The sequence below is a fragment of the Sinohyriopsis cumingii genome, chromosome 7, assembly GCF_028554795.1.
Source record: "Sinohyriopsis cumingii isolate HCF-2022 chromosome 7, ASM2855479v2, whole genome shotgun sequence".
NCBI lineage: Eukaryota > Metazoa > Mollusca > Bivalvia > Unionida > Unionidae > Sinohyriopsis > Sinohyriopsis cumingii.
In genome coordinates, this window is record NC_142967.1 from 109034543 (window position 1) to 109060416 (window position 25874).

The 25874-nt window shown below is 36.6% G+C and overlaps 1 protein-coding gene across 1 annotated transcript in view; it reads left to right on the plus strand.

The window, feature by feature from the left end:
- LOC149795916 (uncharacterized) overlaps positions 1-25874 on the plus strand; it is an 81912-nt gene that overhangs the window by 23685 nt on the left and 32353 nt on the right. The window contains exons 3-6 of the mRNA XM_089965829.1: positions 1692-1822; positions 18353-18581; positions 19691-20023; positions 23436-23711. Coding sequence (XP_089821955.1) covers positions 1692-1822; positions 18353-18581; positions 19691-20023; positions 23436-23711 — 969 coding nt within the window. The remainder of the gene's footprint in view (positions 1-1691; positions 1823-18352; positions 18582-19690; positions 20024-23435; positions 23712-25874) is intronic.

A 25874-nucleotide genomic window follows, 5' to 3' on the forward strand; every position in this document is an offset into this window, starting at 1 on the left:
AGAGAGAGAGAGAGAGAGAGAGAGAGAGAGAGAGAGAGAAATTATGGGCTCTCTTGAAATAGGGTACCACGCATAACAGTGTAAATACAGCTATATCGTGGGGAATCTTTGGGTTGCGAGGTTAGAGGATCGAGCTGCAAACACATTAGCTGTTTGAGTTTCTGGCAAGCCAACTTTATTGAAATACTCAACATGTACAATTACATTCCAATATCTAACTACATAAGCTTCAATTGCTGATATAAGATATACATAATACAACTACGATAGTCCTTCCCTTACCAACGTCATACATTTGCATAATATATGCCTTTTAGAATTGTATTACAGATAATTAAATATCGAATAGATTCACGATAGCAAAATAATCTAAAATTCAATATTTCAGACTAATGCTGTAATTGAAATATATTTTACTGAAATTATTCTAAAATGTCGACATGTTTAAATTTTATTATTTAAAGAGTATTTTATTTCTAATTTAATTGTTAATAAGTATGAAGTTGGTAGCTAACTTAACTTTTTACTTTAATCAATAACATAATTACAAGTAAAAATAAGTTCTTCAAACAATTAAACTTTCCAATACATTATATTAACGAATAGTAAGGAAATATTAAAATAATCTAATATTTAAACGTACTGATGTTAGATTAACATCTTAACACTAAAAATTCTTATAACAATAAAAATCCTTATACCATGTGATAAAGTGTACATAGACGATAATCTTACCTGCAAAGACAGAAGCTGTTTGAGTTTCTGGCGAGCAAACTGGCGTGTGCCCGTGGGTAGAGGCTTTATATATTAGTTTCCTAGGACCAAACCAAACATGGGCATGAGCCTAGTTCTTTGCGTTAGCCAGAATCTCAAAATGAGGCTTCGTAGTCTCTTACAGTTTTTCATCTGGGTCTATGTACATTATTACGTAGGTACTTCTGTAAGATCAGTGCATTTGCCCTCTAGAAAAATCTTTTGAATCTGTCTAACTCGTCTATTTATGCAACCTAGCGAATGTACTTTTTGCTGACTTGAGATACAGGGCAATGTATGTATAAGACGGTTCGTATTTGATCATAAGGGCACAATCATTGTTAAATAGTATATTTATAATACCAAAATAAATAGATTTAATTTCATATAATTTAATAGAAAATTACTTTCAATATGATTTGATCAAAACTTACTTTTAATGCAATTTAGAGAAAATCTAAATCTTGTTACTCGTACTAAACAATTATGTCCTAATGGTGATAATAACCAAGCAAACCATAATATATGCGCTTTAGTAGGTAAACAAAGTTACATCGAATAACAAATATCTAAAGCCCCTAGAAACATTTAAAATTGTTCAAGCTGATGGCTGTGAATATATATGTCAAGTATCTGATCTTCATTGTTGTGGATAAATCAAACACAACTATGAACATATAGGTAGTATAAATGCACAAGAGAGGCATAATCCTTTTTTATATTTGGTTACACAGTCTGAAATATGCAATAGCGATAAGAATGGATCCTTCATGACGCATACATGTTGCACAAATTCGCTATTTAGAGCAGACAGATAAATATTGGTGAAAATGCTCCACACAGATGCATTCAGTTCAACAAATATTTTACGATAAGATGTTACATTTCATTTGATGAAATAATTAATTTTCTGATTAATTTTCGATTTATTTTGTCAGCATCACCAAGTGCTGTTAAACTGGTTCAACCCATCTCACGCGATGGAGACCTTGCATTCGAATCTATCACCATGAAGTGTCAGACATTGAGTTGTGCCTTTCCTGCTCCAAATATAACTTGGTACTACAAGGTAAGGGTTGCAAATGGATGCAAATAATATATGTCCGCAAATTTACAATCCTAATGTCATGACAGGAGCAATACTATAGTTTATGAAGAACATTTATGATGGATTATTGATCACATAGGAATTATATTATGTAATATATATCATCGCAATTATGGATATTCATAAATGGAGATTATCCCGATTAGCACATACACGGCGGCAAGAAATGTTTTTCCCAGTGTGTGTATGTATGTATGCATGTATGTATGTATGTATGTATGTGTGTTTTTGTATATATGGTTCCACTGGGTGATTTAATAGGTTATTTAAAGAGCATGAATAACTTTTGTTTCAGAAGCGATCTAGTCAAATTTATGGCCAAATCATTGTCTGTTACTTAGCCTCTTATGTAAAAATGGCTTATGAGGGTTTATTTTCAAAAATAAGTAAAATATACCATGAGTCATTGTAGTAATAATTTGCATATACGACGATGGAAATATACTTTACTGAATATCCAGTTACGCTGGAGAAATCTGGGAGCTTAGTTGATAGAGCGTCTGCTCGTAATTCGGTACTCATAAGTTCAGTGTCTACTTTGCCGAGATCCCCAGCATTATAACATCAATGATGTGCAAAGTATGCCGTTTAATCACCAGAAACCTTCAGTTCTGGTGGATGGACAGGTCAGTGTAGGCTCCTAGTTCAGACGTCCCACGGAAGTAAAGAAAGCTCTGAACTTGACAACATTATCATCTTTAGGCTCCGTCCTCAACGGTGGGCTTGCAGACATAGAAAGGTTAGCTAATATATTCTACTATATTGGTCTAATGTCAGTAAGATTTGATCCATCGAAACAAATTACGTTGACATCAGCTTCCCCTGCAAAAGCGTCCCCTGCAGTATATCCCCATCGTCACCACCCAACTGTATATCGAACATGTACGTAGAAGAGATACAATTATAATGCTGCGGCATAAATCCACTTATGACCTCCTACCTGCATATGATCGATGTTGAAGCGTCACTCGTGCTCAAAATGGATCATTATTTGGTCCCATATTATGCATTCAGAAGACACCAACACGGCTATGTGTAACCTATACAAAATTAATTGACATACATCAGTGGACCGACAAATCTTCCACACATAAAGGGCTCAAATCCTTAATAGAGCTGACTTTGTGGAAATGAGAAGAAAAATCAAACAAACAGTTGTCTCATAAGGGCATTTAGATTAATGTCTATAAAGGAATAATAAATAACATTTTGCACAAATTCATTAACTTAGTGTGGAGTAGCTTTGCTTGAATAAATCAATGTGTAGTGTATTAAAAAACTATGATATCCTACTTTTCTATTACGATGCAGAGACAGGGCAGCAAATGCAGCTGAACAATTTCTAAGCTAACTCATAAGTTTCCCCCACTTAGAAACAATAGGGATGAAGTCTATAAGCTCCCAAGTAACCAAATGGTTTTCTATAATGCAGTGAAAAGCCCAAATCATTCAATTTCAATAGCAGTCAAGTCATTGAAGTTAATGATGGGAAATTGGGCAATATGGAGATACCAGCATTTGAAATAGTCATTTAGTAAAATGAAATATAACGAATGGCACTAAGCAATGTTCCAATGTAGACCGTACAAATACATTCCATCATATACGACCTATACCTTTTGCTCAAGACAATATGGCAGGATTGCACTTTAAAGTTGCCCTTATGTAAATTTGCGTAAATGGTACTGCAAAATCAATCTGTAAATGAACATGTATAAAAATATAGAAATTCAACATACAGGAGGTCTTTATGCAAATCGTCTTCAACAGTTGAACTTGGTAGAGTTGGAAATCAATGTACATACATAAACTAAACTCGTTGCGGAAAGGGTTGACTGCTTAAGACAGTTCAAGTGTCTTGATGGTTGGGTAAGTAGTGCAGGTGAAAGATGGATATCCGCGATCATACACTTAGACCTACCTCTTAAAACAGTCCAACCCGGCGCTAGCACATTAAGGCAGGCGAACCGCTGTTGAATTTTTACGACTCTCAACAGGGACCAATTTTGTGATGAGAAAGTGTTTTGTTCGATCATGCCAACCTTGCTCTTATCTATTTACGATATTGAACTGCATACAAGCGCGAACATAACGACGTACAAGGCACATCTTAAGAAGTGACATTTTTTAAAATGTGAATGACCACCTCGTGGGTGGAGTGGAAAACTTCTGTTTAACAACGGGTTCGTCCACATTTAAAAGGAAAGATTAATTCATGGTGATATTATGATTCTTCATTGTCGCGTCCCATGCTCCAACAATCCACCTGCCATCGAAGAATAACCAAAGCCAAGAGTAACGAAAGCATCAGTAAGATATTAAATTCTGAAGATGTCAACCCTGTCGTCTAGAAAGGCGCGTGTGCGATTTAGATTTTTAACGTAGTTTTAACACTTCATTAGTCATATCGCTACGACATCTGCATTGTAGCAGTTTATAATGATGCATAGCACTGGGGCATCATGCCGCAAACGAGTTGGATGATGTCCACGCAGTCACATTATTCTGACACCAGGCCGACCAGTCCTAATACTAACTGAGCGCCAACCAAGATAGCTGTTGGTACCAATTTTTTAGGCCTTTGGTATGGCTCGGCTGGGATTCCAACCCACGAACTCCCACATCCGAGGCGGACGCTCTAACTACTTAGGCCACCGGGGCAGTCTAATAAAAAAGAAAGGCATTGCCATTTAAATGGACACTGAACATTTGTCAAGCTTGGAGATCATAATGTGATTCTTTGTTGAAACGAAAATGATAATGGGGTTTTGTCTCGTTACGGTTGAGATTTATGATGTACAATTCACATAGAATCCTTCTAGGGGTAAACGGCGGGGGTGGTCATGTTGGGACGTTTGTATTAATAGGCAGGCAGATTAATGGAGCATCGCTTTTACACACTTAATTTATCTCCATTATTGATCCTGGGCTGGCGACACGGTGGCAAGGGTATTTAATCCTTGGGCGTTAACCACCACAAAATGTACATTCTTCTTAACAAGACATATTATAAACCCGTCTTGAACCTCTTCCCCCCCCCCCACTCTCCAGCTTGAGCGTCCCCGATACCTAATGCCTTCAAAGAAATGGCCCTAAGCAAAGTGATTGGGGTGGCGGATATTGTGGCCAGAACACACTATTCATAATGCAGTTGTATCAAGGAGTGTCCATAGGTTCCCTATCACGTCGCACCTGTTGGTCATATATGTTCCAACTCGTGCGCGGTGCACACATTACCATTGTTCAAGAAACTGGAAGAATCAACCGAAGGAATATTTTGGCGTAAATTGCCACAAAATGTAAAAGGTTTTGGTCCATGTTTCAATATTTGCAAATATGGGACCCCTAATTTTCCTAAGCAGAGTTTGACAGTGGGTAATGTGGAATCTAAACTGATTATTGTATGTTGACTGTATCATATTTGGATGCAAAGTTGCAATATCGATATATTTTTTGCTAAAGTTTGTTTTTAATAGAGACAGGAAGCAATGAGATTGGCCCCTGTAAAGTCCCTAACCTCTCACCAACCGCTTCCTCTTCATAGAACATGATGAAATGTATGTATTCTTCTAAGGAAGAGTAACATGAACAGTCGCTCAACTGCTGAACTGTCAGAAGATGTTCAGGACTTCAATAAACCAGCGAAAACGTGCCAAACAAACTCTCACTATGTGAAAAGTCCAGGTATCGTTAAAATTCTAAAGCTAAGATGATTAACGGCACTATTCGTAGGTGGTATCGCGGCAGTTCATTTAGCAGTCTAGTTTATCCAAAAATCAATTATAATGGTGAGAGTGTATTCAATTGGTAACCATAGAGATGAGAACCACAAGGAACGCGACCGATGCTACTTTGATTTTTATATAACACGAGGTTCCCTGCCATCCATTAGGTTTCTATACAAGCTAGCATAATGCTCTTTGTGTTGTTTGATTCATTCGTTTTTGTTTTTTTTTTTTTTGTTTTGTTTTGGCAGATGAGGTTTAAATACCTGGACTAGAAATGGATTCGTACCGCTGACATACCGCTGGCAAAATTATGCTTTTAATGAACCTCAGTTTGATGAGAACCGAGGATAATTTGATACACTGTTTGCAAAATAGACTGAGCAGGCTTTTTGTGGGTTTGTGTCCTGGACTAGGATCAGTATAATGGTCTCCAGAATTCGAGTGCCATGTATCCATCATCTCGCTCAATTTCTTCTGCACTGCTTGCGGACTCTGCTGAAGGCATCTTTCTTTGCAGAAGACTTGGGGTCGATGTTGTATGCACGAAGGAGACGATGCTTCTCCTCTAGCAGGGATTGTAAGTTTTACAGTTCTCGTCAGATCAGTCTTGGTGCTTTCACGCAGTGACACCTGTGGTTTCAGATGCAGTAGAGTACACCAGATGCTTGAAGCCTGCTCAGCATTTCTCTACGTCGTCGGAATCATAGTCTGTAGTTTTTAGCTGGCTTGTCAGAGCTATAGGGACGTTGAGTAGCTTTGGGACTTTAATTCCATGAGGACGTCTGGGATGTTTAATTTTAATATTCACCTTGAAATTCATTAGCCTGTGACTTGTTCAACAGTCAGCTCCACACATTGCTTTGGTCACACTGACAACCTGCATGTCATTCCTACGGACTAACATGTAGTTGATCAGATGCCAGTGCTTAGACCGTGGATGCATCCAAGTTGTTCGTTACGGTTAGGCAGACGGAAAACGGTGTTTGTGATCAGGAAATCATATGTTGCGGACATCCTCAGGGGCAGAGGGCCGTTACTGTTGCAGTTGCCAATGCCATGTTTACCATTATCTTCACTCCACAATGTGATCCAAGCCGACTCTGGCGTTAAAACCACCAAGAATAATCAGCTTCACTGACTTTGGTACCGAAGCAATGATAGATTTCAGCTCCTGGTAGAACTTGTCTTTGGCTTCATCGGAGTTGGTCATAGTTGGTGCATAAGCACTAATGAGAGTAGCTTGCTTTTTTCCATACAAGGGTAGCTTCAGCATTATAAGACGATCATCATTCCTTTGGTATTCACCAAACTAGACTTGACAACGAAACCAACTCCAGACTCACAACGTTCATCGATGTCACGTCCACTCCAGAAAAAGGTGTAGCTAGCTCCAACTTAAGTCTTCTAGCCCTCGTCGGCCAAGCGCGTTTTATACAGGGCTGCTATCTCTATCTTGCAGCGAAGAAGTTCTCATGCAATCAGGGCAGTTCGTCTCTCCGGTCTGTCAGCCTCAGCTCGATCCAATAGAATGTCTATGTTTCACGTACCAAGATTGAGTGAAACCTTTCTTATTTTCTTTGTTTTCCGACCACAAAATCAGAATTTCCCCAAGGCTTGGCAAGCTGGTCTGTATAGTTGAATCTGGCTTGTTTTAGGGTACCTTTTCTAGCCCTGTTCTTAGGCTACGGAGGTAAGCAACGCTATCGTTAAGGGGTCTGCTTAGTCCTTCAAACGGCTGCCGACATCCATTTCCGCTTCAGGTCAATGGAAGACGACCCTATGGCCTGAGCCGCTTACAAGCAGGTCCGTCACTACTGCTGTCAGTGCATCCACACCTGCCGTGTCGCAGCTCGCCCATCACTGAAAGCCTTAGGCACGGGTGATGACATAAATGACTTGCGCTTCAGTTGGTTTAAATTGAGAATTTCGCTGCGTCAGCTTCATTCTCTCGTCCAGGCCCCACTTTGTCTGGTTGCAAGACGCAGTCAAAACGGCTGGAATGGAGACTAGATGCAGTGGACAATGCGTCCCACGTGCCTTGCAGTGCTTTTAGCTGTCCACGTCGCTTTGCTGGGTCCGCCGTCCTGTCCGTTGTCCAACTAGTGGTTCCTCCGCGCAGTCCGCCGGTTCCAATCTTCATATGCAATGGGTGACAATCCCTAACCCACAAAGGGTTTGAGACCTGTCGGTTAACCTTAACCTGGTTTAACCGGCCAGTCGAAGCAGCTGCCCGTGGTGTGGCCGCTGCGCATGCTACAGCTTCTTGGAGCCACAGGTGAGAGCTGAGCATCAAGTGGGGACCGAAGGTGGACTAGCTACTCTCACGGGTGTACTACTGCTACCCCCACCAGAGGTACTAGCCCTAAATGAGTACCCCATAAACACGGTAATAGTAGTAGTGTAGCCTCCTCTAATGCATGATGCATGTTTTATGTATTTTATGTGAAAGCCTAACCTCTAAATTTATTTTTGTGCCGAACTTATCTACTGCAATAACTATATAAATTATTATATGTCATGCGTATCATATGGTTGTTATCAACTTTTTTAATTGCCGCAATACTATCACAAACTCAGTTCTTGGTTGTTGTTTTTGTATTCAGTTGTTACAGGTCTATGCTTTTATAATAGGTAACAAAAAAGAGTGAAAAGCAACAAGCTTTGTAAAATTCAACAATTAATTTTTTTCCCAAGAATACTAAACGAAACTGAAAAGAGAACTTACGGTATGAATAATTTAATCCCAAAATAATTCTAAAATAATAGACACAAGTCCTAACAATTTAACGTTCTGAATAACATTTATTATATGCCCAAACTAAATCCAACGATGAAGGTTTTGATCTGCACTTTGTAGCCCTAAAAGTGTTGATATACCAGTGAATTTTTGTTTAATCACAGTAATGCAAATCCAGGATTGAATTAACTATAAATTCCAGTGAATGTGTCTGTCCGATAATATTATTTTTATATAAGCTATCTGTATTTCCAGAGAAAAATCACTTGAATTAAATAACTTCAAGAAATAAATTCAAGCCCAAAATGAATTACTTGTCACGTAAATAAAATAATTTGATTGGATCTTAAGCACGAATGAAAAACCCTTTCAATAACAAGATTATATAGTATTCTATCTGATCGCGGGTCACAATTAATATTTTCTAAAAAATTGTACCTATAACATTTTAGAAACTTCTCAGCGTTTACAAAATAAAATCGTAGTCATAATTAAACATGTATTGCTAAAATGATAATACCGAACCTGGTCTATGTCTGGTACACGAGGTATAACTGTAGGAGAATTTCAATAACCTTGAACCAGACCCACATAAACATTTACTTATATTAATAACGATCATATATTAAACTCATGAACGTAGAAAATGTTTTAGACAAGTATTAGTTGTTTAAGGAATAAAGTAAAAGAATCAGTAATTCAGGTAAATTAGAAATAAAGTTGATTTTTGGACAAGGCCAAATCTGACATACATTGTTACATTATAATAGCATCTAATGAAATTTGAAACAAAACCAATAAACTAATAACAAACAGTGCAAATTAAGTATACATAACACAGTAGATTTTGGTGCACCCTATGCCTTTCGAACTAGCGACGAATCCTGAATTCGGAATTGTGACACAATACCTATACTGTATAGGCTAAACCCTATCCTTTCGTTGGCAGTGCAGATGCATTTTACGTTAATCTCGAAAACATTAGTTTTGTCAGCACACTGCCTTACCAACCATAAATCGTTTGCTGCAATTATCGTCTTTCATTTTGTTATATGTATACCTCTAGCGAATGTGTTTTGTCCAGTATATAAATATTATAGTTTGTGATGCACTGCAGTTTAATACAGTCTTATCTGCGACGAGCCTCTTTCAACAGTACAACATATTTCAACCCTCGTAACAAGCATTTCAGAGACCCAAACCCTATGAAACTTTCACATTAATATGCCAAAGTACTGAAGACTTCCAGTGGAAGGCAATATGACTCTTTGCGCATGTATCCTTAACAATCAGTTGTCAACTCATTCCACTGCGATTCGTTAAATTATGGAAATTGTGCAGCTTAGCAAACCATTCATGACTGATATATATTGAATTTTCTGTATTTTTATTTCACAATAGTTGTATTGTGTGTTCGTTTCATTCGCTATAGTACGTGTTCCTGAATCAATACATTGCTATGCGGTTACAGGGGTGTAGGGAATGTACCCCCGTCTGTAGTTAAAACTCATTTTGCAATTCAAACAGTCGTGGTGAATATGAAATTGTAAGAATGTATATATATTGACACACCTTGTATTTCTTTAAAAGGAAAGAAACTAACGGTTCGCTTATACCTTGGGAAGAGATTTCCTCGCAAAATTGTGTTCGTGGTGTGTCTCGAGGATCTATATTTTATCTCATTATAATGCCTTTACTGGTTATATTTTATGATTTTATGAGCAGCATGAAAAAGGGTCTTTAATTATATCATGTTTGACCATTGGTATCCTCACAACATCTCTTGAATAATTACATAATTAGATAAATTGTAAAAGTCTCGTATAGATATATACCCCAACAACAGTTCTAGATCACTAAGAAGTTTAAATAGTATATATTTAAATTGCATGAGGCTTATTAGAGAACAATTCTGCCTCAGAGAGAGAGAGAGAGAGTTTTATGTCTTATAAGAGACAAGTTTGTTTCGATTAAATTTTAAAATATTGTGCTTCTACAGGAGACCATTTATAAACCCCTCTTTTTCTTTCAGGTAACAAACTATTCCCATCCTCATATACTGTATTGATATTTCAATTCTGATTCAATCAGTTTTGGACACAAACTGCCCTTTAAATTCCACAAACTGCCCTTTAAATTCCACAAATTGCCTTTAAATTCCACAAATTGCCCTTTAAATTCCACAAATTGCCCTTTAAATTCCACAAACTGCCCTTTAAATTCCACAAATTGCCCTTTAAATTCCACAAACTGCCTTTTAAATTCCACAAATTGCCCTTTAAATTCCACAAACTGCCTTTTTAAATTCCATTCGTGGCGATATTTTAGAGCTGGCCCAAGAAAAAGTAAAATAACTAAATCACAGTATAGAGCAACTACATTATGCTAATTATGGACGATTCTCAATTTTGTGAAGCCAAAATTGCCAAATCTCAGTTGACAATAGGGCAGACGTATCTTGAACGTGCAAAACGTGCATTGTAACTGATTCAGGAACAATTACACAACATAAATTAGTGCACACAGTTATATTGTGGAAGATTTAGCAGTTGTCGGAGAAGTGGCTAAACTAGTTTATGAATCTAACTAGCAGCACTGCCATTATAATGAGAGGAAGAGATAACGTGAATTTCAAATCTGGGTATGATACAGGTGGTGTTGAAGCTTTGTGCTCCTGAAGAATTCGACCTAAGCAGAGTTATAATTGATAGAAAACTTATTTTCAATAAACATCTAGCATATGGTCACTTGGTATATGAAAAGCTGTATTCAACTCACTCGTAGTTTTAAAAAATATGATGCCGATGGTATTAATTCATCGGATAGAAAAATGATGAAAATCTCTGCAAACGATGTTCAGATTGCCAATTGATTCCCTGAAGGCTTCATGATAACCCCGAAGTAACATTTGTCAAGTATAATATGTAACCTTGGTTGATTTTGGCATAATAAGCTGCTTCAAAACGTTACAGAGCAAGGGAAGGAACATACTCTAGAAGATCGTATTTACTGCCATACAAAAAATAGTTTGCACAAGTATAAATCAATAGTAAGAGCAAAATGAATTGTTCTACAAAAGAACATGCAATGCGCTTTATTGAGAGAACGATAGACTGATCAATCTACCTATACCTTACACAAGCAAACTCGAGCAAAACATACAATAAGATTACACACCACTTTAGGGAAATCTCCATAGTCAGAAAACCTAAACAAAACTATAGTTTGATGATGGGATAACAGTTCTCCAAACAAATGAGATATTGTTTTACCACAACTAATATATCGGTACAATTAATCATAACACATCGGCGTAACATGATTGCAGTGGAGGCGAGCTGGAATGAAATAAATCAAATGTATGTATCGATCTCAAGTATGTATGAAACTCAAGAATTCAGAGCTGGCAAGATGCGAATAATTGCGAAAAGCTAAACAATTTTTAGAAACTCCTACACTTCTACATTTACTTAGGAAATATTGTTAATCCGACAGTAATTTTAGCTAAGGCTTGATTTGTGACTAGTAGTTACGTCGAGTTAACAAAGATTCTTAAGAGCATATTGATGAAGGTAAAGGGTAATTATGGATTTAAAGGTTATAATGAAAATTGTCTGACGAACAGCATAACATATTATTTCCTGTATATGAATAACGAACGCGAATTGAATAGAGAGAAGTAAGTAGCAGAAACTTTGAGAACTTTAGAGCTAACGATGTTATTGAGTGCAATAGATGCGGTAATAAGAATGCATTAAAAAGTCAAGCAATTATAACATGCAAGTGACGCGTTTTTTTTTATTAATTCTAAATCCAGAAGGACAAAGATAGTCTAAAACATAACGTGAAAAACGAGAAAACTTTATTTAAATTGCAGTTAATGAAGGAATAAAGGGAATAACATTTTAAGATATAAAGCTGATTTCGACTTCACCTAAACTGGCTTAAATTATGATTACAATTATTCTCTGAGACTTTAAACGAGGTAAATGGTAAATAAAACTACATAGATGTTGATGCTACCACGAGGACATAAAACTTTCTTTCAAATTTAAATTGAAGACGTTACAGCTGTTTTTCACGCAATTGTCCTATTTTAAAACTTTTTATTAGAAAGTCAGAAGGAATTACCCACAAATTAAATTATTTGGCTTTATTATATATGTATTCAATGTATTCAGCCTGGGTTTCTTTGAAATGCATTTAGCATAATGTTTTAATTTTTGTTGGTGGTACACCACTGGTAACAAAGGCTTTGCTATTGCGGCCTCTGTGAGGTAGCGCGGCTGCCCTGCAATGCATTTCAGAGCAAAATCTATAATTTAGTTAATAGCTTCGCGGACTTGTTTAGGTTTATTGTTTACAGCTAAATTGTTTTGAGGTGCAGATGAAGAATATCTTGATCCGAACCCGCATTCCATGCAAATCAAAACTACATAGACTTCAAAATATTAGAAGTTTTACCGTTTACGTGGGTCAATTCAAAATGATTGTGAAAATGGGTATTTTTACAACGTAGTGCTTTTCCCGGCCAGCGAGGATGATGGATTACTCATGGAGCACGAATGTGATACCTTCAGGTCGCACATCTCCAAGAACGCTGGTAGCAACTCAAGCAAGTTGTTGTAGTCAGCGCTTGTCTCCCATGCGTCTTTCAATGGTATGGAGCAAAGATAATTGTGGCAACTATCAATTCTTTGTATTTAGATTCGATATCTTCAACATGTTACTGTTTAAGCCGGAGTTTGCTCCGTTGATCGAGGAAGAGCTGAAATATTTTAATCTCTGGACGAGATGAGGCTCCAAGGCATAATTCTTACACACGACAGAATCAATAATGGATATTGTTTCGCTAAGTTGGTTTTAGTAACCACTTCCCCAGCTGTAGTTACAGTAATTTGCAACCTCTGGCATGCTAATCCGTGTTGTTTGATGTTGCATAATAGCTACTATGCGATCAAATATAGTATTACATTTCTTGACAGGCTTGCATTGTAGCACAATATATTGGTTCCAATGTACAACCATCATTTAGGATGCCTCATCCATTCCTTAATTTCATATCATGTCACTAACATTTTAAAACGGAGCAACTTGTCCCTTCCTGTTAATTGTCGACGAAATATCTCATTCCAGTGTTCTAAGAATGGTCCACAGGAATAATATTTGCCCTCCTGTTTCTAGCAGGCTTTTTTCAATTATCAATACGAGCTTAATAAAAAGATTTAGACCAGTCTAACATCAATACCCATTCTATTGGGAACTGTGCAGGAAAAAAAAAGGAAAAATAACAAATATAAATCTGTCAGATCAAAAGCAGAGGAAGCTGTTGGTGATAATTACCAGATTTTGTTCATCATTGACTAATGTAACTTTAATGTTTTGTCTGTTATCGAAATGGTATCGATCGTATCAGCAGCAGAAGAGCTAGAATCATCATCAGAAGAAAGATCTTCCACAGTTACATTGTTTGTATCTTCTGATCTTGAAAGTACATTGAGCAATCGCCTTTTGACGGCTTCCTTTCAGTCTGATATTCGTCTTTCCTTTATTCCTCACCTACTACTTTCAAAATAAATCTATTATTTTTTAACGACCATTATTGTCAAGTATGAGGATGAAATGTTACATGAAACAGTAATGTAGGTAGTAAGAATTTTGCATTGCAATTGATTGAATCGTGCTTATTGTAAAAGAAACTGTTATAATTAGTGGTTTTTGCCTAGATAATGTACAACAAGGTAGCCCCTTTTGAATCAATATAAATGCAAACGGCGATTCTCTCACGCATACATGTGTGTGTGTGTGTGTGTGTCTTACGGTCAGGTAAATATTAAAAATAATCGTCTGAAAACAATTATAATTTAGTAATTCTTCAATGCATTTGAAAGATCCACATATATAACAAAACTTTCCAGCTGGGCGATCATTGTCGCTCACTTTGTCTTTAAACATTTTCCTATCAATGAATGGACTGTACTTTTATTGAGCTAAATACTCTGAATACAATACGTCTTGCATTTTTCCGTATTAATTTCATCGCTAAGGGTGATCCAGATATAGAAGTTGTACAAAAAATGTGAATAATGCATGTTTCATCCACAATCATGATATATGTGTTATTGATTTTTACTCATATACCGATATTAAATTATTGATTTCACTCACAAGGACATTGAAGAAACCTGATTCAAAAGAAGAATAAAAAGAAAAAAACATATCCTTGCGTCTAGTTCACAACCGCGACTTCCGGTTCCAAACGGTAATGAGACCACCATGCATGACCACTTCTAGACCTTATTTTATGCAGATCCATTGGCCCCGAAAAGTTGACCTCTTTTTGAACGGCTACTAATAACATCATCCGTAACAACGTCAGTATCGACAGAAGCATACACGTTACACGAAAGTGCATTTAGTTCTACGACTCTGCGTCTAAAGAATAGATAAACATATAAAGACTGAGCCGTGCGGTAAAGATCCACCTTTAAATACGAATATGAAAATATATATATTACTCATATGCAATTATGCAATTATGCAATGCCTGTATTACAGATTAAACCAGTTCATCGGAATTAATTTACAGATATTAATAGTATTATAAGCACATTAGTACATGACTAAATAAGAAAAATCTCAGTAAATTATATCAAATCTAATAGCAATCATCCCATAATGCCTTCACAACATAATTGAATTACATTTGTATGTTCGTTTATTAGAACTGACAAACTTGTGACTCAATATAGTCAATACCATATCATTGGGTTATGCGACACAGGGCTGCCACCCTACACACTTACGAATACATTTTGAAACATCCAATACATAACACAAAAAATACATAAAACTGAAAGCAGGACAGAAACCAAACTTATAGCTGACATAACTCCAAAACTGAATATTGTTCCCGTAATTTACTCTATACGTAACAAGGTTGTTACGAATGCCGAAAGCCAGAGCACTCGAGGTAATCTGGATTCTCACTGCTTCCTCTTTGCCCTGGCAGGAATGAGTAAAAGACGAACTAAGTATTTTCAAATAACCACGGCTAAAAAAAACCACCCTCTTTAAACGCGATGCTCGGCTACGAAACATTGGTATTTGTTATTAAAATATTCTACATAAACATTTTACCAAGCACACTTATGTGAGACACATATGTATTCCATCACTATGTTAGGAGCATCACATAAAGAGAGAAAATGACAAACATGTTTACGGCTTTTTATTTTTCTGTCGTCCTCGTTATCTCTTTATCTTATGACACACACACACACACACACACACACACATATATATATATATATATATATATATATATATATATATATATATATATATATATATATATATATATATTATAGCAAGAGATAGACGTACGTACGTACGCAGGTATACATATACACGTACGTACGTACGTTCGTACATACATACATACATACATACATACATACGTACGTACGTATGTAATACATACATACATACATACATACATACATACATACGTACGTACATACGTACGTACATACATACATACGTGCGTACGTATGTAATACATACATACATACATACATACATACATACATACATACATACATACGTACGTACGTACGTATGTAATACATACATACATAATACATACATACGTACGTACGTATGTAATACATACATACATACATACATACATACATACATACATACGTACGTACATACGTGTGTAATACATATATACATACATACGTACGTCATCATCATCATCATCATCAGTCTCATGACCTAGTGTGGTCGTTGAGGCACTCTGCTGCTGAACATCTGACCAGTTCCCTCCACTTGTCTCGATCACGTGCCAATACCTGTGTCTCCGCAAAACTTTTCCTGGTCCATTCTGTAATGTTGTCAGTCCACTTTGTTCTCTGTCTACCTCTCCTTCTGCCACCCTAGACGCTGCCCTGCAGGACTGTTGTGGATAGACTGTTGGCTCTAGTGACATGGTCATGCCATTTCAGTTTTCTCTTTTTGACGGTGGTGAGGAGGTCCTCATATTGGCCCACTTCGCGCCTGATGGTGTTACGCACTTCTTCATTTGTGATGTTTTCCATGTAAGAGATGCCACGGATGGTTCTGTAGCATCTCATTTCAAGTGACTGGATTCTTCGTTGTAATTCTGCTATCAGGGTCCATGCCTCACATGAGTACAAAAAGACTGAGATGACTAGAGCTCCCAATAATCTGATTTTAGTTTTCAGACAGATATTCTTGTCTCTCCAGATGGGTCTTAGCTTTGACATAGCTGCCATTATTTGTGCTGCTCTTGACAAAATTTCTGCTCTTGATCCCTCCTCAGTGATTATGGAACTGGCTCACTGTTTCCAATTCATGTCCTCTGACTTCAATCTTGGCTGAGATTTGTTTGTCACTATTTGTCATCAGTTTTGTCTTCTCAGCGCTTATCTCCATGTCAAATCTGGAAGATGTTTCATCCAGGTTCCTCACTAAGGTGGCTAGCTCGTCTTCACTGCCTGCCAGTCCATCAATGTCGTCTGCAAAGCGGAGGTTGGTGATGTTACGCCCTCCAATGCTGACTGTCCCACAGTGGTTTACCAGGGCTTCGCTCATGATGCGCTCTAAGTAGATGTTGAAAAGCGTGGGTGACAGGAGACAGCCTTGACGCACTCCCACTGTTGTCTGGAACCAGTCCCCCACAGCACTTTGGGCAATTGCTTCACTGGTAGCCTTGGCGTACAGCTGCTTGATGGTATTGATTAACTTTTGACCCATGTTATGCTTCTTCATTGTGGCCCACAATGCCTCAAGAATATCAGAAAAAACTTGAGCAAAGCAAAAGAAAATTGGATTGGACAAAAGTGCACAGAAATGGAGAACAGTCTGATAAAGAATAACAACAAAAAGGCATTCCAAATTGTGAAAGACCTCACCAGACAGAAACAACCAAGAGTCAGTACCATTCAAGAAAAAAATGGAAAATGCCTCACAGAAGCGAGTGACATTGCAGAAAGATGGACTGAGTATTGCAAAGAACTCTACAACCATCAGTCCACAGGAGACTCAGAGGTGCTTGAAGTTCCAAACTCCACAAATGATGATGACTTCCCCATTCTCAAAGAAGAGGTGGAGTCAGCAATAAGAGCACCGAGGAATGGGAAGGCAGCTGGAATTGACAACATCCCAGCTGAACTTATCAAGAATGGGGGAGAATCAGTGAAAGAGCTACTAACAAAAATCTGCAACAAGATCTGGCAGACAGGTGAATGGTCAACACAATGGACCCAGTCACTGATTATAACACTTCCCAAAAAAGGCAATCTCCAGCTATGCCAAAATTACAGAACTACCAGTTTGATCAGCCATGCTAGTAAGGTAATGCTGAAGATCATATTGAACAGACTGAAACCACAAGCAGAAGAAATAATCGCAGAAGAACGGGCCAGGTTCCGGAGTGGAAGAAGCACAACAGAACAAATATTCAATCTCAGGGTTCTGTGCGAAAAGTATTCGCAACACCAACAAGACATCTATCATGTGTTCGTCATTTCGAAAAGGCCTTTGAGAGAGTGTGGCATGAGGCATTGTGGGCCACAATGAAGAAGTATAACATGGGTCAAAAGTTAATCAATACCATCAATCAATATATACGTACGTACGTATGTAATAAATACATACATACATACATACATACATACATACATACAGACATACATACATACATACATACATACATACATACATATACACGTTTGTCTGACTAAGTGTGCTTCTCTTTTAATCATTTATTCCACAGTGTTGCAGCAATACAATCATAATAATAGATACAATATTTAGCTAATCTTCATCTAAGTATCTTGCGTCCGTTTTCAATAGATAGAAACAGCCGAGATGAACATTCCAAATTAACTTCATGTAACGCACTGCTATTGAAAACACCAATATTTGATAATACTCAACCAGTATTTACCACCTTATCCGCAATCGCTTGCTTTTGATGATATGTTTTCATTTCAGACCGACGAACAGATCGCTCAGTTTATTGGATTTCCTGAAAACACTGTTCCTGATACCAGTCAATGCCCCCAGCAGGAGGCTATGTATGCCAGCACTCTACACCTGCCACGTGGAACTAACTTCTCGGGAAACATCCCTTATACAACAAAGTTTCTTTGTGGAGTAACTCATCAAACTCTTGGTGAAGAAATAAGATATTCAAATGTTTCCAATAACGTCATATTTGCAGGTATAGAAACGACGTTTTAGATTTAAGTTCATAAAACAATAGCTAGCTTTATATCATTTAGATGCAATTATATGTTTCAATTTTAGTATGAAAAGTCCTGCTAGTTTAGGTAGTTGTAATCGTATATCTTCTTAATTCATGCCTGAGTTAACAGTTTGCAAGAGTGTGTATGTGCATATTGCATCTATGAAGATCAATAATTTAATTTAAATGCTGTATTTGAGTCACAAACGGATTTAAATATTAGTTTATTTTAATTTCATGCTTACATTTCAACCAAATGACTCAGTGACATGAACTTGATTGGGGCTGAATAGTCCCACAACGAAATGACCTAACAGATCCCCAATTCACATATTACAGACTGCCATAGCTGACATACAGATGGAAGCAGCTAATGTTAGGTTCTAAACTTAAGTGTGGGAGAATTGTAAAAGGCTGTAAGAAGCAGTCAAGTACGTCAGAGAATATTACAAGGAATTGCTAATAAGACTGCATTTAAAGCGCAGTGTCAATTCACACGAATACTGTGAATGACAAATCGCAAATGAAACTAACAGAGAATGTGTTAATGAAGGTAAATAGAAATGTATCGGTAGTATTCAAAATGAAACTGTACAAATGGTAGCTATGTGCACCGTGGAATGGTATCAGCTGGGCGAACTGCAAATAGAAAGTGTGGGATCAGTAATTGATATTAAGGGTCAGACACTCTTGCTGAAAGCAGTTTTACCAGACCGTGTGCACAGACATTATGTCTGAGTACAGTACAGAGATAACTATGCAATCTTGTAGCAGGACAATAAAGGAGGAAAAGCTGTAAAATGATGTTTGGTTTTTACTTTTGTATTCCTTTTAAGACAGTATACGATATATATTAGGTTAGTATTTTTTCTTTCTCCAAAGTATTCCTTTCATATATACCAAAATGTACACAAAATAGGTAATGAATATGTAAGATTTTTTGTTGATGTTTTGTTAGACGTGTGAAATAGTGGACCCTGCTGAAATCCTATTTTGCTATATCTGCTACTGTAGAATAAGATGACTCATTTTGCAATGCATAGCCTCTTTTTGATAATTCATATGCATCTTTTCTTTGGTTGCAGTTCATATGAGTAAGATCAACCTTATAGATTCAGAAAGTGGAGCAAAAGTTACATATGAAGGATTTCCCCAAACATTGAAATGCGTCAGTAGTTCATCACGACCAGTGCCTATCATACGATGGTTTCTTCAAACCAATAATGCAACTAATCCAACGTTATTTGTTACCAACAACATCATCGAGATGATCAAAACCGATATCAATATGCTTCATGTGAGAGAAAGTAAAATTACCATTATCCCGAAAAGAGAACAAATATATAAAATCTTCTGTGCTGGAAATATCGATGGTCAGCAAGAAGTAAAGTCAAAAATTCTTGAAATAGACGTCTTGTGTAAGTTGTCACAAAAGTAAATTGTTTAGATTTCATTGCAAACCAGAATTTGTCGGTTAAATTGTGCACTTTTTGGTCCATACAATCATTCCGTACGCATCACAGGTTGTGTATATTACCTATGAATTGAATAAATGACATTATAAATGTCCTAAATGCTGTACACAAGTTATCACCGCAATATGTTTCTTGCCTCAACTTATTTAAAGCTATTGCTTATGTTATGAAACTTTATGCGTCGTCTATCAGATGTCTTGCTACCAAGGTGGAATCTCTGTCATCGCAAAGAACTCCCTGATCAAACGTCTAAACCAATCCAAAACCTTCAATTTTAGCCACACATCGTTTGAACTAGTCCAAAACATACTCACACTGGAATAAAGGTCATTCCATTTTTTTCTGCCTCTAACACCCTGCTCCTGGTAAATAAAACTGAATGTCTCCTTTTGGGGCAGTTTTCGAATCTTTTGGAGTTTGGAAATTCAATAGGTGGCTACCTGATTATTCTTGGAGCTTTCAACTTGCTTTTGACTGTCCTGGAAACCTAGGCACATCAAACCGCTTAGATTCCATTTATGTTTTCAACCTCAAAAAGTCAGCTAAATAACCCACCCATAAACACAGTCACATTAAGTTATACGGGCCTCCATGATATCACACGAAGTTGCATTAGATCCCCTCTGCATTATGTGCCTAAACCTTCACCTTTATTTGATACTAAGAGAAACATCCGTATTATAAATAGAATCAAACTTATGCATGTCATCCAAGCAAACCTAACAACTTGCTTACCTCCTACAGCAGAACAACTTGGTAACTGCTTGCGTTCATTGCTTAACAAACATGCCCCAACAACCAAGCGCATAGTTTCAATTCGAAAGTGTTCTCCGTGGTATAGCAGTGTTAGGGACCAGCTTCGCACTGCTAAAAAGAGACCGCCGTAAAACTGAGAGGCTCTGGCTTTCCACCAGACTCACTATTCATAAGCAAATCTATGAAGTCGCTTAGAAGAATGTCACAAATATAGTCCATGCAGCGAAATCAGCCCACTACGCTACTAAGATCACGGAAAGTTCCACCTGCTGTGAGCTCTTCGAGATTACTAACAAGCTAATGTCAAAGAACAAATGTACACTACTTCCAACTATCTTCTCTCCAGTTAACCTTCCGGACCTGTTTGCTAATGGCTTCCGTGACAAAGAACAAACAAACCATCAGCGATAAGCTGAACAATACAATTTCAATGGACTCGTCGTCACCATATAGTTTCAATACAGAATTTCAGCAGCAACTGTTAGTAGCATTTTAACCTGTCTCTATGGATTTATTAGGTACAATCGTGGTGAAGAAATCACCAAAGTCATGTGAACTTGATCCAGTTCCAACATCACTTCTGCTTGAGTGCTTAGATCCAATATTGCCTTCACTAACTTTTGTTATTATTAACTCTATCTCATCCGGTGAATTCCCATCATTTTTCAAAACTGCCATTATACAGCCTTTGCTGACGAAACCAACACTTATTAATTTAAAGAACTACTGTCCAGTTTCTAATATACCATTCATATAAAACATCTTAAAAATTTGTTCTATCCCAACTTATATTTTTATCTGAGTTCAAAAAGTCATTTTAATAATGTAAAGTCTGCGTATCGCCCTGACCACAGTACTGAAGCTACTCTTCTGAAAGTAGTTAATGACCTTCTCTCTGCTTTGGATAGCGAAAAGATTACATTAGATTACTTTAAAAAAACAGCTGATCGGATCCTCTTTAGAGTACCACGATCAGAGCATACACCCCTTACTCTGTACCTTACACTGTCTAGCCATTCCATATATACATATATATATATATATATATATATATATATATATATATATATATATATAGATAGATAGATAGATAGATAGATAGATAGATAGATAGATATAATTTTACCTTAATATTCCAGAATGTTGATTTTAATTGACAGTCAATATATAAAATATCATAGTATTAGTCATCCGCGATCAACTGGTTTGATATGTGGAATTCAAGAAGAATACTTATATCTAATGTGTCAATGGACATTTTAAAGATATCTTTTGTAATCTTAGGTTACTAAGAATTTCTTTGCTAATGTATACAAAATAATCACGAAAATCTAATGAATCCTTACAATGGAGAGCTAATTACAAATGGTGCATACTCCATATGTGTGTGTGTGTGTTTTAGAAACGTAACTTCAAATTGGGGAGTTAATTCCAGTTTCCCTACTGATTATTCACATCTTAAAGAAAATGTTCAATGTTACTTGGATAACTTGTTCAACCGTTACACACACACACACACACACACACACACACACACATATATATATATATATATATATATATATATATATATATATATATATATATATATTACTCCAATAGAAAATAAACTGCAAAGATACTTGCGTCTGGGATGTTTAGACCTTTCAGTCAAACTAAATGCATATACGATACAAATAGAATTATCATACTGGCAGTGACGTAACTATCTATCCAAAGGGCCCAACAAGAAACTTTTTGTACCGGGCCCTTATTCTGTCACTTATTTCTTTATCCTGATTGGGCCAGACTAATGAATAATAATGCAAGTTGTGTCATATTTATTATAAGTCTTGTTAGTATGTTTTCATTATTCCTATTAACCTTGATTTGTATCTGAGGAATCCAGAAAAACTATGTGTACAGATGATAATTGGTTATTAGATCGATATGTGGGTGCGTCTGCTACTAAATGATGCCTGTAAAAAACGACACAGTTGCATCACTTGCTTTTATATCTTTCATGGTAGTGATGGTATAGGAGATAATGCTTCCAGGCGAACCAGTGAGTGCCGTAATCCGCGGACCCAGGTTGAGGTCTCTGTATACTGTGAATTTAAATTCCCTGACTAGTATGAAAATGTTATTTGTATCGTATTGGCAATACATTATGTTAGTAGTATCTATCAATGTCGTGTAGAATCCAGAGATATCACTATCACTAAATTGGCAGGATCTACAAAAGACGGGGAAATGTTTTATTGTTGGACGGAAAATAATACATAGCTATTCATTGCTGATATCCAGAAAGGTACCATATTTATGAATATTCTGATCTAATCTTCCTTTTCATACACTGTTACCTTGCCATCTCAAAACTTTTCAACTACACACATTATATTTAAAGTGTACTGACTATTTGATCAATACACACCCATACACACACACACACACACATATATATATATATATATATATATATATATATATATATATATATATATATATATATATATATATATATATATATATAGATAGATAGATAGATAGATAGATAGATAGATAGATATAGATATATATAAATAGATAGATATATCCTTTCCTAAATTAAAATTTTCAGATCAGGCAGATCAACCACATGTAATTGTACTTGGTCGAACATTTCCCTGGTTAGAGAATCAGACAGGGATTCTTAGTTGCAACACATCTAACTATGGCAACCCTCCCTCTCAAGTCGTATGGTCCAGTCACGGAGTTACGAATGGCACAGATCTAATACTTGCTAGCCTGACGCCAAATGACAACGGGAGGTCGGTCTCCTGTCAACTTGTCAACAAATACACCCTCGATAAAAATGCTACTGTTAAATCACCGCCTGTAACCCTCATAATCGAATGTAAGTAAATGTGAAATTATGAAATATGAACATCCAATGAAAGTATTTACAGTGCATTTATATATATATATATATATATATATATATATATATATATATATATATATATATATATATATATATATATATAGCTTGATCTTTTGAGTTTTAGCCATTTCTTAATTTATCCCTCACTCACACTCAGAAATGATCATTCCAGTCATTATAATGTATTTTGAAGATGAGAACGGTTTTTTAATCATACATCAATATAATATTTAGAATGTTAAAATGTCATTCGTTTATCAGGAATCGACCTACTTTGTTTATTTGTCATGCTCAGTCTTTGATAAGAAGACTTATCCTTGATTATATAAGTTCGCGTCAACATCCGCAATGCTTGAGCTTGATGTATGTCATGATGTCGATGAGTTACATGTGTCTATTTCTGAGTATCCTGGAAAAGGCAGTGAAGCGATAACGTATCCGTTCTTGTACACTGCTATTTTTCATGCACATCAGCAAATATGCTGCTATTTAACTGAAAATATAGTTTTGACTTAAGCTTTTATCAAGTGATGTTATGTTCGACATTTTATTAATTCCAACAAGGATTCTAAACATATTTATGGTCAATGGGTATTACAATTCCAAAATAAAGTGAAACAAGGAAACAATATCATCTAAGATTGTATGGAATTCAACTGCCAATCAGAGTAGGGATTGTCAACATAACATCATTGCATTGTTTTGGCAGGGATCTACAAAAGACGGGGAAATGTTTTATTGTTGGACGGAAAACAATACATAGCTATTCATTACTGATACCCAGAAAGGTGTCATATTCCAGTGGTGTTCCACATGAGATGGTATCCATGTCCCGCCGCAATCAATAGCACCCTTACATTGCATGCATGTGAGCCTTAAGGGGACAGAGGGCAGATTTTATTTACAAATGTAATGCCGCAATTAGCGACCTAGTATAAAAAGGTCATAGAAATTCAAATACACAAATGAAGTCAAAACGGTCCAGATTGTTGGATACCTATATTGTTGTTGTTGTTGTGGGATTTAACGCCATTTTTCAGCAGACTATAAGCTATGCATGGCGGCCAGTATTAATGGTGGAGGAAGAACCCGGGAAAACCCCGGAAAGAACTACTGAGCAACGAGAAGCTACAGACCAGCTTTCTCACATACCCATATTGACCGTATACTAGACTCGAACCCAAGCAGACAGAGGTGATATGGCAGTGATCCGTAATGGAGAGCGCTCTAAGATACAAATATTAAAACAAAACATACGAATAGTATCCACTTGACTAAAGAAGTCAATGGCAGTTCATGGCAGAAGAAGTTTATGCAGCCCACCCCAAATTTCTACCGGCACTTTTCATGTCAGAAGGTCATTTTTTACACAATGTGATGCTCACAGTACAAACACAAGCCCTTTTCCTAGACGAGAATTGTGACAAACAGCGTGCATTAAAAACAGGCTAATGCAACTCAAAACATTTGTCATCCAAGCCATTTTTGAGATATTCTACATGACCCAATCCCGCCTGTTTACTGCTATGGGAGGCTAGCTCTTCTTCCTAGCCGACTATTGGTATTTCACTACCAACATTCTGCAGAGTAACTGTGTAAGGTGTACATGCCTGACATCAATTCCAAGAAGAACACAAGCATGAAACACATAGTTTACAAATATATCCATATCTTTAAATAGTAAACAATAATAGCTGAAAAAGTCACACCATAGTCTTAAGTTACAAAATTTGCCAGGGGTCAATTTACGAAACTGGGCTCTGCCACCTCATAGGTCTCATTCATCTCCAATACATACAAAACACTGAAGCTAAAGCTATACAATACTCATTAGACGCAATACAAAATAATTTGACCTCATCTATTTATAATGTTTCTTGTTTTTATTCTGCTCTTCTTCTCCAATCGTCTTAGATTGATGTTCATACACTCGTTAACTACATTAATTGTTCGGTTCATTCATTTATAGAATCAAAGAATTTTTGTCTCAGCTTAATATCATTCATATGATATACTTATGATGACTTTGTCTTATACTTGATGATTTGTTGCATGCATAATGTATTTATGCAAACTTTGGTTCATTGACATATTTACATTTCTCGATGGTGTCCGACTCCGACACTTTAACTTATA